Source organism: Oryzias latipes, chromosome 21 (assembly GCF_002234675.1).
Source record: "Oryzias latipes chromosome 21, ASM223467v1".
Taxonomy (NCBI): domain Eukaryota; kingdom Metazoa; phylum Chordata; class Actinopteri; order Beloniformes; family Adrianichthyidae; genus Oryzias; species Oryzias latipes.
The window spans coordinates 10,242,445-10,258,418 of NC_019879.2; the positions used below are offsets into that span (position 1 = coordinate 10,242,445).

Consider the following 15,974-nt stretch of genomic DNA (forward strand, 5'->3'; position numbering starts at 1 on the left):
TGGGCCAAAATGCCAGTAACAATTTGTGAAAACTTTCTGAAGATTTACAGAAAACGTTTGACTGCTGTGATTGCCAACAAAAGGTATATAGCAAAGTATTGAGCCGAACTTTTGTTATTGACCAAATACTTATTTTCCACCATAATTTACAAATAAATTCTTAATTTTTTTTCTCCAATTCTAAAATCAATATATTGTAACCCAGTTCTGCTTCAAATGTCACCACTTGCTGAAGAAAGGCCATCACTGCTCCTTTAAAGCAGAGAGCAGCCCCTCCCTCCCCTGCGTCAGCATCAACATCACCCACAGGCGGCAGGATGGCGATCGATCCGGCGGTGGAGCGTTCAGCTCAGAGGGAGATTTGTGAGGAGGACCTGATCACACAGCAGAGCTGAGGCCCAGTCTGCGCTTCCAGAAGGGCTCTGGCATCATGAACAGAGGTAACCACCCTTTGTCGTGTTAGAGTTGGTTCGCTCTCTCACGCGATGCTCAGTGATTCCGCTGTGGCTGTGATGCAGTTATGATTGCAGACGCATTCAAGTGTCTGGCAGCTGCGTGAAGACAGGGATCCAGGTAGGGAGACGTTATGATGGAGGATCATACCCCATCTTTAAAAAAACACATCAATCTAAAGCCAGGCTGGGCTTTTGTCTCAGAATCTTGTAACCTGTGAGAAATACCTCTATCCAGACGGTCTGAGCAACAGAGCCCACCCCTTGATAAAAAGGAATGTTTAATCACACACTTACTAACAGGGGATGGGAGTACAGGGGCTGTGTGTTGCCATGGAACTAGTGACTTAGTTGGCATAGCAACAGTCAGCATCACTATGCAGGATTACTTGAAAGGGATATTGAGCCATAACTTGGCCTCCACCATTAAATAGGTCCTCGCTCACGTGAGATGTGTTAATAAGGTTAGTAAAGATTTTGATTTTAACCTAAAGGAAAGGAAATGTACTTATAACCAACATCATAACTAACATAAATACATCTTTTTCAGTAGCTGAATTTTATTTTTTCCCCCAAACTAAAGTTTAACTGCTAAAAATTCAAATAAAGACAGAGTAAATAACTAAATAAATAATATTAAGTACCCTTAATATTGCAAGATTCAAGATCTATTCTTATTTTTAATTAAATTAGCCAAATCTATTAGGATTTAGTTTAGTTAAATGTTGGATTCTACTTGTAATCAAATGGGAAATTATCCATTTATCAATTTGAGTTTTTTTCTACTATATTCTAATCATTTTAGACAAACAACTCAAAGATCAAGTTAAAAGTGTTATTTAAACTGCTAAAACCGAACCCTTAGAGATAAGTCTAAAATTATTTAGCCATTGGTAGATTTTCTTTAAATAAGCAAAAAGAAAAAGTCTGCTGATGGTCTAACCAAGAATTCATATTTTAAGAAAAAAATTCTAAGATGTTTTCTCAAAGTCAGATTATTTTTCATTTGAAAAACTTTCTTAATGAGGTTATTTTTCTTGCAAGACACAAAACAAGACTTTGTCTTTTCTAAAACAAAGGTATTTTTACTTTCTTAGGATTTGGTTTTTGCATTGTAGTACAGGAATAGTGTTATTAAAACGTTGAAATAAACCATGAATAATGTTTTTTAGTAACATTCTTTCTTCAGGATCTTTTCACTCTCCTTTGATTCTCAGCTTCTGCCAAGACGGAAGCAACATACCTCGTTTTATTGACTGTAAATCTCTGTTTCTCTGGCCTGGAACAAACTGAAAACACATTTTGCCAAAAAACACAAAAAATCCCCCCAAATGTCTGCAGGGTTTGTGAATTCTCACACATGAGGGACAAAGCCTCATCCCTGCTGGAATGTTAAATCTTTTTCAGAATGTCCACAGGTCACTTTTTAAAACAGTCACAGCTGTCTGTGGCAGCTCTGATCTGTGTTTAAAATCTGTCAGCAAGGAAATGTAAGAATTGAGGCAGCTCATGGTGAGGAGCTGAAAAACAGACAATCGGATACTTTGAGGACATGAACGACTCACATGTTGAGGAAGATGGATGTGCACTATGCACAAGCTTTAGGAAAGACTGTGAGACATAACAGTCAGAGGGATGCTTTCTTGTTGAAACATTTGATCTTTTTCCTATAAATTATGTCTTAAAAATGCTTCTGCTTGCAGCCTGTGCAGTAAACCGAGGCGCTCATCCACAGTTTTTGCCCATAAGGGTGGTTTCGCACAGATTTTCACACCTCGGTTTGCTTTGATTTCAACCACGGCGCTCTCTGCTGTGAACAAAAAAAACTGGATGAAAAAATCTTGCAGTTCCAGCAGCTGCTCAGTTGGGGGCAGTAAGCACACTCTGATCAGCAAGTGACAGCAACACAAACATGAAAAGCAGCTGGTTCAGTGAGCCCTCAGACATCAGCACCTCCGCATTGATCCATGTAACATCTCAAAACTTTTCCTTCATCAACCTTCACTTACTTTGGTGTTGTGGACTGTTTTTTTATTGTTACTAAAGCACGGCTTTTGTCATGTTTCCCTTTGCTGTCACTCATTTGTCCTTTAGGAAATCTGTCTGCATTGTCACAGACATGAAGAACACCAGATGATGTTTATGAGCGAAGTGATCTGATGTAAAAGTGTTTCCAGTTGTTTTTATTATTATTATTATTATGATTATGCCGTTTCTAGCCAAAAATGTAAAAAAAAAAAACTGTCGTTTTCAAGGACAATGTTGCTGCTGAGTGGCTGGAGTTCATAAGAAATTCGCCTCTGAATTGTGGGCGGGACAGTTTGTTTACACAGTCCTTTTGTTTACACGTTCTCCTGCTATCTTAAAATCCCTCACACCCCCAAACTAACATAATCAGTGCAACAAAAATGGCGAGCGATATTGGAGCTATCCAGATTCCAGCTCAGACGAGGAAAACAAAGACGTCCACGGATCTGTTTGTCTGCAAGTGGATGTAGGAAGTTGGTGGCTGTACCCAACGTATTTTCTACGTCTCAAATATGATCTTTTCCCAACAGTAGTTTTTTTTCTGCTCCTGATTCACAATAATTTGAAAAAAGAAATACTCAGAAAAGCAAATTTAAGCTTCATTTTCTTTACATATTCCCTCAGTCACCAGACGAATGCCACAAGAGCATGTTAAAAACACCAAAAACATTGGTGTGAGTCTGTAAGGAAACCAAAGTTCACTTGGTTGATCCTCACCAAAATGTAGTCAGATAAAATTAAAGGAACTGAAATACACCCTGGTGTGAATCAAACCAAAGAGTGGCCTTGAAGCCTAAGCAAAACTAATGAGCGGTTCCGTTGATGCCACACATTGATGGATCTCTTTCTCATTTCCTGAGTCCTACAACATTCAGATTACCATGAATTTAATTCCTGAAAAACACAAATAATGAAATTCACTTATAACCTGTATCCATTACAAGCTTTTAAATCATGTAGAAGACCTGGGAAGTGACGATATTTCTTCAATAAAAATGTACCTACTAGCTCTTCTAAAAGCTTTCAAACTTATATTTGAGAACAAATATCGACAATGTGCTGTTTTGGCTTCTGTATCAGGCATGATGAACATGTTTAAAGGGATTTTTATTGTCTATTAGCTCTCCTGATGTCCTGCATTTGTCTGTCAAACCTAAAAATATCCATACGTGTCGTTTCATTTTTGTTCACATGGGCACAGCCAGCTTTGTGCTCTTGCAGTAAAATGTCAATTGAAGCTCAGACCAAAGCCTGCATGTAAAGGTCATCTGGACCAGGGACCTTCTGTAACTGTGAAAGGTTGCTGTCAACAACTGTGGCTCAGTTTATCTGAGTGCTTTGGGAAGAATGGGAGTGGAACCTGCAGCAGAACCTGCAGCTGTGTGTCAAAGAGAGCATAGACACATTTCAGGTGGTGGAGGCACTCATGATGCTGCGGTTTCACGTTGTCTCCAGGTTCTAGACGTTCATCAGCTTTGAGTTCTTTCCATTTGACAAGATGTGTCAAATTTCTAAACTGTCTAGACTGTCTTCAGACTCACCATCTAATACATGTGTCAAACTCAAGGCCCCCCCCATGTCATTCTATGTGGGCCACGACAGCATAAAAGTTTTTAATCTCTTAAATAAAAAATAAAAAGTTGTGTGTATTTATTCCTATCTAGGGGGAATCGAACTTAAAATATTGGATTGGGCAACTATACATCAGGACTTAAACACTGTCCATACAACCTAACCTGACAGAATCAAATCTAAAAGGATTTATGCTAGAGTAACAAGCAAACATATGTTTTTTTTTTTCATGCAACTGCAATTGTCACTTTAAAAAGTTATAATAAATAGATAATGAGTGATTTAACATTAAGGAGTAGTTACATTTATTTTTCATTATTTGGTTACATGTATAAGTTATATCTGGCCCTTTGAGGACAACCACTATGCTGATGTGGCCCTCGGTGAAAATGAGTTTGACACCCCTGCTCTAAAAGTTTCTAATAACACCAGCAAATATTCCTACATTTGGTCCTGTTTTTACGTTAGCCATTATTATTCCAAATTTAATAAATCCGGGAAATTAAAGAACCATTTCAAGGAAAATTGTGTTTTTTGTGTCGTTAACATGGTCTTGTGGCATTTTCCTGATGATGGAGGAGATATATAGGGAAAATAAAGCTTAAAACAGTTACTGAGTTTTTCTTCATTCAAATTCTTGTAAATGAGGAACAGAAAAAAAATAATGTATATTTTGGAAAAAGATCGTATTTGTGATGTAGAAAATCCGCTGGGCGGGCCACTATATCTTCCTGCTCCGCTCCATTCAAATGAATCCACTTGTAGACGAGTAGATCCATGTATGTTTTCGTTTTCCTGGTCGAAGCTGATATCTGTCTAAAACGCTGCCCAGCTGGGTAGCTCCAATAGTGCTCGGCATTTTTGTTGCACTGGTAATGTTAGGTTGAAGGTGTGAGGGGCTGTAAGCCAGCAGGAGAGACTGTAAACAGTTCTAAGTTTTGAGTGATGGGGATGCGGGTTGCTCCACACCAACAGTCCCGCCCACAAAACTCAGAGGAGAATTTCTAAAGAACTACTGCCGCTTTGCAGAAACTATGAACTAGACAAATATTTTTGATTTTGGCTAAAAACTGCACAATCCTAATTAAAAGATCTCACCGAATGCTTTTACAATGGATCAACAGATAATCGGAGTGGGACTTTAAAACCGGTGCATACGTTTGATTTCAGCCCACGATCTGATCATTATTTTTGGGTGCAACTGTGTCTGTTTTTTTATAGTTGCACACAAATTCTGAACTTGTTTTTCTTTTTTGGCTTCAGATGATGCAATGGAGCATCAAATGCTGTTGACATTTTCACAACAACATTTGAAAACTGTCCATTTTCCTCTTGGCTGACATTCCTGAAGAAGAACATCATGGCTTTTTGCAACGAGAGCCTGCTGGAGGATTGTCACTTCATGGAGCCAGAGCTGGAGGAAGTGGCAGAAAGCCTGCCGTCGGCGGGCAAGACTCCTCTCATTTCGGTCACGCTGCGCGTGAGCCTGGCAGCTGTGATGATTTTCATGATTGCTATTGGTTTTCTTGGCAATGCGATTGTGTGTCTGATAGTTTACCAGAAACCAGCGATGCGTTCTGGGATCAACCTCCTCCTGGCGACGCTGGCCTTCTCGGACATCATGCTGTCCCTGCTCTGCATGCCCTTCACCGCCATCACCGTGGCCTCTGCGGACTGGACCTTTGGCAGCAAGTTCTGCAGAGCGTCCATCATGTTGTATTGGCTCTTCGTCCTGGAGGGGGTGTCTATCCTCCTCATCATCAGCGTGGACCGCTTCCTCATCATAGTGCAGCGGCAGGACAAGCTGACCCCGCACCGAGCGAAAGTGCTGATCGCGGGGTCGTGGGTGTTGAGCCTGTGCGTTTCCCTGCCATCAGTGGTCGGTTGGAGGACGGGTGCGGTGGGTGTCGGTGGTGTTTGGGCGCCCCAGTGTGTACTGGGATACAGTGAGTCGCTGGCGGACCGTGGGTACACAGTGTTACTGGCTGTGGCAGTATTTTTTGTGCCATTTGCAGTCATGCTGTACTCCTACATGTGCATCCTCAACACAGTGCGCCGTAACACCCTGCGCATTCACAACCACACCACTGAGCACTCCTGCCTGCCAGCCCTCAACCAGGTCAGCAAAATGAGGCTCACTGGGCTGCAACGGCCACCTCCCATCAAGGTGGACATGAGCTTCAAAACCAGAGCCTTCACCACCATCCTCATCCTCTTCGTTGGCTTCTCTGTGTGCTGGCTGCCTCACACAGTGGTCAGTCTGCTGGCAGTGTTCAGCCGACAGTTTTACTACAGCCCTGTCTTCTATCCGGTCAGCATCGGGGCCCTGTGGCTGAGCTACCTGAAGACGGTCTTCAACCCCATCATCTACTGCTGGCGGATCCGGAAGTTCAGAGAAGCCTGCCAGGAGTTTATTCCCAAAAGCTGCAAACTGTGTCCCCGCGTGGACAGGAGCCACAGGCGCGTCCGACCCAGCAACATCTACGTGTGCAGTGAGACCCAGTCATCAGTGTGAAACAACACTCTTCAGAACTGTGGGTTCACTTTGTTATGATGCACTGATGAACATAGATCGGTGGAAACATTTACAGCTGTGACTGAGGCTGCTAACAGACGTGAAATGTGTTCTTAGGGGCATTTTTCTAATGACATAAAGAAAATGACACTCAATTTCTGAATTTGTCTTTATTTCATTGGGAATCAGGAGCAGACGAAAAAATGCATTTGAAAAAGACAGTATTTGTGACGTAGAAAATATACTGGGAGCGCCAAAGTTTCCCTACTCCGCTCCATTCTGATGCAGCCACTTGCAAACAAATAGATCCATTAATGTCTCATTTTCCTCATCTGAGCTGGCATCTGGCTCAAAACTGAACAACTGGACAACTCCAATATTGCTCACAATTTTTGTTGCACCGCTAATGTTAGCTTGGGGTTGTGAGGGGATGTAAGCTTTCGGGAGAGAGTGTAAAAAAAAAAGGATGATGGGATATCAGTGGAAGGTTAATTCCACGCCAACAGTCCCGCCCACAACTCAGAGGAGAATTTCTAATGAATTCATGTCTCTGCAGAATATTTGTCTTAAAAAATGGCATAATCATAATTAATAGACTACTGGGAGCGCTTTTATAAAAGATCAAACTATAGTTTGAGTGGGACTTTAATACATGTCCACCATCATCAGAAAAATGCCACAAGAACATGTTAAAAACACACAAAACACATTTTTTATTGGAGTGCATTTTAAACAGATCCATCCAATACGTTGTGAAGTTGATTTTCCAAGCAGCACATCAGACACATCTATGAATGCCATTGATTTATGTTGAGAAAACCAATCTCGTTCTGTGCTGCCTTCCTGTTGCCAGTTTGTCTTGTTGCAATCTAAATGTTCCTTCGGAAAAAAACTCGACAAACAAAAAAAACAGTATTCCCAGGAGGCAGGAGGTTGAGCAATCATCTATTCATTTTCTAAACCCGGTGTGTTCCTGTTTGGAGTCATAAGGATGCTGGAGCCTATCCAGCTACGGTGCACACAGGAAGAGCACTATGGCAAATGAATCATCAGAAAAACACACAACTTAGATTTACCATAAGAAACTTAAACAAAAGAAAACACAAATCACAAATCTAATCATTTTACACCTTTAATGAGTTCTTTCTCCTCACTACATACACAGCAGTCCAGTTTGTTGCAATCCTGAATTTAGCATTCTCATGAACACAGTATTTGGCTATGTCCGAATTCCTTCACTACGCACTACATAGTGCACTATATAAAGCATTCACCATTTTATAGTGCTGTTCCAAAATTGAGTGCCCTAGAAATTTCCCAGAAGTCTCTGCAAAAATCAGTGTGCTCAATAGATGGTGAATGTGGGGCCAAAATGAGTTGCATTTGAACAGCTGCTTTTAAAATCCAGGCCACTAGATAGTCCCGCACTTTATAGTAGTTAGGGAGTAGGGTGGGAATTTGGACATAGCCATTTTGTTTGTGGATTGTTTGTTTTTTCTATTTCATATCTTGATGGTGCTCATTCTGTGTTACAGAATTATTTCCTTTGTTTCTAAATAAAGTTAATTTTCATTGGTTTAGTCTGTAGGCTAGATTTATGACTGCCATGCTCCCTGTTGTCAGAAAAAACAAAAGTTCTTTAAATTTTGTTATTTATGTCACATTTCTGACCATTGCAGTTTTCAGACTCCTCATCTAGCTTCCACTGTTGGTTGTTCCTCTTAAATTTTCCATTTTTTGCTGTGTACATAATCAAACATGTCCACTGTTTTTACTCTGATACCTGTTTAAAACAAATCAAATTTGTGGAAAAGGGAGCAACATTTTGTCTTTAATTTGAATGTTTTTGATTGCTTGTTTACTTAGAGAAAATATAACTTATTGAAAAAACAGTTATTTTTTAAAATTGGTTGCATCGACAGATTATTGTGTTTTGGAAAAACAATAAAAGGTCAAATATATTATGATGTATGGAGCCCTGGACAAATTGTTCCCTCAAATCAATAATTTTCAGCCACAGATCAGTATATTGTCGGGCACAAATTTGTATTTTATGGGATCAAAATATTATTTTATGCACACATTAGGATTTTGCGGGCACAAATTAGTATTTTGTGGCCACGAATTAGAATTTTGTGGGCACAAATGATCATTTTGCGGGCAGGAATTAGTATTCTGAGGGGAACGAATTAACATTTTGTTGGTACAAGTTTGCATTTTGCATGCACATAGTATTCTGTGGGCACATATTTGCATTTGGCAGGCACAAATGAGCATTTTGTGGGCACTAATTAGAACTTTGTGAACACAAATTAGTGTTTAGTGAGCAATATTACCATTTTCTTTAAACAAATTAGCATTTTGTGCGAAGATTTAAACTTTCTTGGTAGAAATTAACATGCACAAATTTCGTGCAAAATTTTTCTATTCTGTGGGCACAAATTAGCATTTCCTGGGCATAAATTTGCATTTTGCATGCACAAATGAGCATTTGTGAGCACAAATTAACATTTTGAGGGCATAAAAAAGCATTCTGTGCGCACAAGTAAGAATTTTGTGACACATACAGGTATTTTGTGTTCACAAAATTGCATTTTTAACAAGCAATTTAGGGGGACAAATTAGTATTAGTATTAGTATTAGAAATTAACATTTTTTGTGTTCAAATGAGTATTTTGTGTACAGAAAATTAGTAGGAGGAATTGATTATACATAAAATGCTATTACATACAGGGTTGAGAATGGCAAACAGTAATTTTTCTTTCCTGTAGGGAAGGTTGGGATCCTTCTAGACAACGTATTGAATTCTAAATTTGTGATAATAAATCTAACTTTTACAATTAATTATTTTACTATTACATTAGTCAAGAAGACTCTTGAGGCATTCTAAAGCACAAAGTGCTGCCTGGTGTCAGAAAGGTTGATCTTACTGGCTGGACTCAGATCCTCCAATAAGATTTTTTTTAAAACAGTCAAAAATCATCCCTGAAGAACTAATAGGAAAACACAGAAATAGCCCTTCTATGAGCTCTAATCCAAGGAACTGTAGTTGTCAAAACAAAATCTTTTCATTGTGGAGTCGAGCTGTGGAAATTCCACATTTCCGTAGCTGGCTTTCAATAGCCTGGATATTCCCTAACTATGTTCTATCGCAGAGAGTAAATAACCATAATTTAATTTTCTTTTTCTTATTTTTATTTTGGCCAAAATGTTGCAAAACGTTTATTCATTTTTTGAATTTCTTCTCAAAGCAAAAAAATGTTTTCCAATGGAAAACTTTTATAATGCCTAGAAGCAAAACAGAAGGAGTCTGATAAATGTTTAACACAAACTTTGTGACATTCTCACATGTGGCAGCATGTGATGACCCAGCCTCGACCCTCCGGCTCCTAATGTAGACCTCATGGTTGTTTCTGGATTGTATTACAGCCCTAACATGGTCACTTAACTGAGATCTGGATGCAACTACTTGTTTAAATGGAAAGATGTTAGCAAGGAAAAAGAGTTTTATTCTCATTTCCAGGGGGTAATTTTTCTCATGTTTTACTTGTTTATCAGTCAAGAACAAACTTTCTGGTTCAAATCCCGGTTACTTCCACCACAGCAACAGTGTGGAATTTTCGAATGGCCCAAATGTAGGCTTGAGGCTGGTTGATGAAAAGTTACATAATTAAACTTCAAAAAACAAATCAAAACACATGGGAGGATAAAAAAATTAATACAACAAAAAAACACATATGAATGGTATCCTGCTGAGTCTTTCAGTATGGAAACATATGTGTCTCATCTTTCAAAATAAAAGTCTATACTGAAAATGCTTCTTCATTTTCAGGGAAAGTTCACCGTGTCTCGCTTGTTTTTGTCCAAATGACGCCATCATTTGTTTTTAAGAAACAAAGTCTAAAGTCTTCATAGTTCAAGTACCCAGGTTTACCTCCTTGAGTCTCATCTCCTTCTGCTTCATCCCAGTCTTCAAAGTGATCAAATTCCCCAACAATAAGGTATGTCAACATATATATTTTGATATTAATAGGAGGTTTGTGGTCAATTTTTTTGGATTGCTCAGAAAAGTGTTGCTTTTTGTCGTGTTGAATAAGAACGCTCTCTTAGTTGTTGTTGTTTTTTTCCTGAATTGTTCAAGAAAAAAATGTTCCCTGGTGGTGCAAGTAAAAGCTGGAAGTCAGTTATAATAATAAAATAAATACTTCAATTAGGCACTTTTTAAATTGTATTTTGATCTTTTACTGTGTCACAATATCTTAAATTTAAGTGAAAATACTTTCAAATGAGGCTGTCCATAGCAATTATTAGGTCAGCTTAAAATTAGATTGATCACAGGTAATAATTAACAAATAGCACAAAAAAATGCCTGACAGCATTGTTTGTAAATTTTATATGAAATGAATTTCATATATAAAAACAAAAGTTTAGGTCAAGAAAAGAAAACATTTCAGAATCATACTTAGAATTACTTGATGAACATTTAACTTGATGATTACGTTTAAGCAAGTTATCATTAAGAAAGTCGTTATTTTTTAGAATAGTTTAAACCATCATTGTTTTTTAAACAATAATGTACAAATAATTTTTGTTTGTAGCTAAAATTAAAAACTATTATTATTAAATATTATTTTACAGTACAGCGCCATCCAGCAGGGGGCAGCAAAGTCGCAACAGCGTCAAGGAGAAACTGGAAACTCCAGCGGAGAAGAACAGCGTCAAACATGGCGGCTGTCTCAGGACAAAATGGAAAGTGTGTTTGTGCCTCAGATGCGGGTCTGCTGTTACACCCCGAGCTGCAGTCGAAAGATTTCCTTCAGCTTCTTTTAAGTGAGGTGAGTGGAGGTTAGAGCAAAGATGTCTGTTCACTTTAAACCGAAGCGACGGGCGCTGAGATATTAGCCAAGCAGCTAACACAGCTAACTGTGTTACCTCACTTGAAGCCAGTTGAGTGGAAAGTGAGCGGAATCAATGTCTCATTTATATACATCAGAGAAAAATCTGCACCAGGGACTGTGGAAGCAGGGACCAACTCACTGAGCTGTACCTCCGGAACGTCATGCCGCTGCCGCAGAGGAGTTTACCCAACAACCGCTGGGGACGGAAGGTGGAGAGGAGCCGAGGAGGACGCACTTCTGCGGGGCAAACGTCAGAGAGGTGACCGCGAACGCACCATGTGTTTGTTGTAAGAAAAATCAAAACAAACTAGTATTTGTCTACTCGGAAGTCTCCAAAGTTTTTCTTTTTTTAATCAGAAATAAATTTCAACAGAATGCAGGGAAAATTGAAAGTGTTTTATCATGAATACAAAAGAATAATTTGAATGTCCACAAATCAATTCAAACTTTATGTAATGAAGCTCTTTTCACACCTGTGTAACTCACAGTGCTTTACATAGTGGAAACATGTCCCAATAATAAAAAACCTAAACAAAGACCTTTACAAACGATTATGAAATACATACAATAGCACAAGCGACTTCCTCAAACAATTTATTCATGTATAATAAAATATACATTCATTTCAACCGACGAGTCATTGTTTATATAGAACTTTCCATGCTTTATATTGATTGTATTTCTTATTAGTATGCAGTAAAACACATGTTAATGAACATGTTTTGTGACTATTCACACTAGGGTTGTGCCGATAGACGATACCATCGTCCATCGTGATGGGTGACTGACATCCCGATGGAGAGACACCATCGTGATGCCACGCCCCCGCCACGTTGCGAGTTGACACCATAATCCGCGGTTACATGCGCAAAATATCTTGATGGGATCAATGGTCGGATTAGAATATAACCGTGTACATGGGCCCAGAAAAACGTCTTCAGAATATAACAAACGTTCACTAAGGTCACACTTTCAGTCGGAATAAATCATTCGCACATGCGCAGTAGGGTTTGACAAACCGGAAGAGGATATAACTTCCGCCGATTTGTTTTTTCTTTTTTCAAACTTTATTGAATGTAAAAATTCAATACAAAACAATGTTAAACAGCGCCGAGCGGCTATATACATTGACATGTCAGCTCGGTAATATACGAGACAATCTTCTAAACGTGCTTTTAATAATGTTACGGTTATTATGAAACACCTGCTCGCTCATCGTTTGAATTTTAATCCGTGTGGTCAGTGCTTTTTCTTAACGGAGCCAGAAAGAAGCCAGGATCATTAGCAGTATGCTAACACGGGCTAACAACATTAGCTTTGGGTGGCGCTGCATCCTGGCTGCACGCAAACATTTGGGAATAACATCAGCCTTTATTTCGTCGGCACACGACTGGAAACACAAATCCACGTGATTTTTTGAACGGTTTCTAAGGACTGAGCGACATTTCTGCCTCACACCGCCGCTGTGTGTGCTGACGATCCGAGCTCTGCTCCGAGACACACACTTTTAGACCCGGTTCTGAGTTCGGTAGCTAGTTCCCCCAGAGCTGCGGGACGGATCGCAGTCCTAAATCTCCCACACATAGCGCTCATGTAACAAAGCACCCCCCCCCCCCGACCCTTCCCCTCAAACACAAAGCTGTAAATCCGCGCTCCGCCGGTCCACTTCACTAGTGAAGTGCGGGAGCAGACTACTTCTTTTCTATTTTGTTTGTTACTTTTTTTGTTAAAGTCACTTCCCTCAGTTTATACTGGATCATCGCGGATGAGTCATTAGTTGGGAAATAAAATAAATAAAGTAATAAAGTAAAATAACGAATAGCAATTATCTAAGACAGAAAAATTAAAAATAGCCCCCCCCCCCACGACGATATCATCGTCCATCCCGATGGTTGACAGCGAACATCGTCAACGGCCAATTTAGGGGACATCGCCCAACCCTAATTCACACACAATTTTCTAAAAACGTGGGACCAGTACTGAACTTTTTTCTTTGCCGCAAGATGTTTTCCCCAGCGTGCAACCCTCCAGCGTGTTCTACACAGACGGCGCAACACACAGTCATCATAGCAACAAGCGGACAGGGTAGTAGGGGCGCCCTAAAGCAAATTTAATTAATTTTACGCGGAACAGGGTGGCTTTAGTCTAGGAATAAAAACTGGCTGATCTGCCTCTACGAGATTACCACTGACTGTCTTTTTAGAAGAACTTTCCATCACATAACAGACTCTGGTCGGCGTTCACAGCTGCAGACACGCCCCCTCCACACGTTCACGCTGCTCTCTTCCTCCTGCCCGCTCGCATTACCTGACGGTGTTGAGCCACCACGGCAATCTGAGAACATAATAGTTATTTTATAAAACCAAAGAGCCGCAGCACAGGGAGGAAAGAGCCGCAGGTTGCCGATCCCTGGGCTAGCATCACAGATATCGATACTTTTTCTTAAAATGTTTGATTTAAGAAAAACTTTGGAAATACACAACATTTTATTCATTAAATGTGTAATAAAACACAGGCCAGAGACTTTTGGCAAATAAAAATGTTTTACTAATTACAACAATCGTAACTGAACATGCATCAAGTATAGAAAACATGTGTATTAGTAAAGGTATAACACAATAATAAAAACAATAGAACAATAAAATGCTGATTTATCCTTGCTATTATGATCTATCTATCCATCCATTCAATTGCGTTTTTTTACGGACCTCCTGTTGATTTTCTGTAGTGCTTGACGCACAAAAATCAGTCTAAACATTGACTTAGTTTTGCTTTACGTTACTTTTTCCTTTCCAATATCTTTTAAAAATTGAGAACGATTAATTTTTCTTTAACCAGAGAGCCACAAAGAGCCGCCCGTGACTCCGGAGCTTCAACTTGCAGATCTCGAGTGTTGACGCTCGGCAACTTTATTCAGAATAATGATGCCAAGTGTGGTTAGAGCACATGGTGGTTTTTTTATTCTCTTCTAAAAGAATGGGGGAAAAAGTATCTCTTTGTGGACAATTGGAGATAAACTAATTTGTTTTGTAACTTAATAAAGCGACACAAAAGGTGTCAGGTACTTGAAGTATTTGTGTTTGACACACCAGTTCTAGGAAAAGCTTGTTCTACTGCATTCCACACAACAGAAGAGGACACGGTTCACTTGATTCAAGTCCCAAACTGTAACGCTGACATTTATCCACAGCTCCAGGAATGACCAGAGCAGGAAAAGACCTCTAATCGTGTTTGACGGGAGCTCTTCTAACTCCGGCCCCGTAAAAGTGAAGAAATCAGAGGGAGCGGCATCATCAGGAGTCGCAGACCGATTAAAGCCTCCTCCAGCTGCTAATCTGACCAACCCCATTCGGAAACTCTCTTCCAGCTCGATGACATCATCGGCCTCGCCGCTCCCTCCCAGTACAGACTCGGCAAACCTCAAAAAAGAAGGAAACTCATTGGTAGGAACTTCAGTTTTGCTTTCATTTGTGAACAGCTTCTGGGGTCAAAAGACTGCAGTGTGGTTCTCACAGTCATCTTTGAACAATAATTGTGTGACTGAGTGATGTAAGCGTGTTGAAGCTGTTTGTTTTATATCTCATATCTGAACAAAGAAGAATGATGCTTTTTTTTTTTTATTGTTGACTTTTAGTTGGCCCGTGGAAGAATTGTTTCTGTTTTGAAACCATCATTGATTTTCATTGTTGTGTGTGTTGTACATTCTTTAGGAGGCGCTAAAATCTCCTGAAGTGAAGAAAAAGATCCCTCGCGTGACGTGGCCCTGACCTCTGTGCCCTCATGACGGAAGCTCCCACTTTTCCAGGCGGGCTTCTCCTCTTCCAGCTCAGCCACGCCCATCACAGTTTGCCACACAGGAATCCCTTTAAAAGTCAGCGTACAAGGCTAGCATGTCTGCAGTTTTTCTAAAAGCCGGCTGCTGACGTGGGAAACGCAGCTTTAGATTCACTACAGGATATAAAATCATTATTGATTCAAACAAAGCAAAATTCTGAGTCTGCTTTGTGGAAATCAAAGAACCTCTTAAAGGCGGATTCATGCTCTGGGAGACGTGAAACCTTTCTGTATTTTAGTGCTGTGCTTTGAAAGACAGGAACAAGTATTTTTCTGACTAGGATATCTCAGTTATGGGTGGGACTGGTAGCACAGAGTAAGCCTGCCCTCACTCCCCATTATCAATCTGTTTACACGCTTTCCCACTAACTGGAACCCCCCCCCACTAAGATTAGTGGCGCAACAAAAATGGTGAGCAATATTGGAGTTTAGATCCAGACGCCAGCTCAGACGAGGAAGACAAAGACGTTCATGGATCTGACTACAAGTGGATGCATCAGAATGGAGCAGGGAGTTTGTGGCCCGCCAAGCGTTTTTTCTAAGTCACTAATACAATCTTTTTCCAACTGCATTTTGTTCATCTGCTCCTGATTCACGACGATTTGAATAAAGAAAAACTCAGAAATGCCATTATGATCTTAATTTTCATCATATATGTCCTCCATCATCAAAAAC

General features: G+C 39.9%; 2 protein-coding genes across 2 annotated transcripts; both read left to right on the forward strand.

Annotated features, from left to right (window-relative positions):
- Window positions 1-298: 298 nt before the first annotated feature.
- Window positions 299-6,722, forward strand: gpr45 (G protein-coupled receptor 45). Its single transcript, XM_004081485.4, has 2 exons — window positions 299-440; window positions 5,316-6,722. The coding sequence occupies exon 2, from the start codon at window positions 5,413-5,415 to the stop codon at window positions 6,565-6,567; it is 1,155 nt and encodes a 384-aa protein (XP_004081533.1). The 5' UTR covers window positions 299-440; window positions 5,316-5,412; the 3' UTR covers window positions 6,568-6,722.
- Window positions 6,723-7,066: 344 nt separating this feature from the next.
- On the forward strand, window positions 7,067-15,712 carry c21h2orf49 (chromosome 21 C2orf49 homolog). Its single transcript, XM_004081486.4, has 5 exons — window positions 7,067-10,568; window positions 11,206-11,402; window positions 11,561-11,724; window positions 14,656-14,908; window positions 15,176-15,712. Exons 2-5 carry the CDS (start codon window positions 11,292-11,294, stop codon window positions 15,230-15,232), a joined length of 585 nt encoding a protein of 194 aa, XP_004081534.1. The 5' UTR covers window positions 7,067-10,568; window positions 11,206-11,291; the 3' UTR covers window positions 15,233-15,712.
- The last annotated feature ends 262 nt before the right edge of the window (window positions 15,713-15,974 follow it).

Bases quoted from the DNA above. Each gene is read 5' to 3' on its own strand.
- gpr45 (XM_004081485.4), top strand. From the start codon at position 5,413: ATGGCTTTTTGCAACGAGAGCCTGCTGGAGGATTGTCACTTCATGGAG.
- c21h2orf49 (XM_004081486.4), top strand. From the start codon at position 11,292: ATGGCGGCTGTCTCAGGACAAAATGGAAAGTGTGTTTGTGCCTCAGAT. The intron at 11,725-14,655 runs GTGACCGCGAAC...ATTTATCCACAG, and splicing joins GCGGGGCAAACGTCAGAGAG to CTCCAGGAATGACCAGAGCA. The intron at 14,909-15,175 runs GTAGGAACTTCA...TACATTCTTTAG, and splicing joins AAAAAGAAGGAAACTCATTG to GAGGCGCTAAAATCTCCTGA.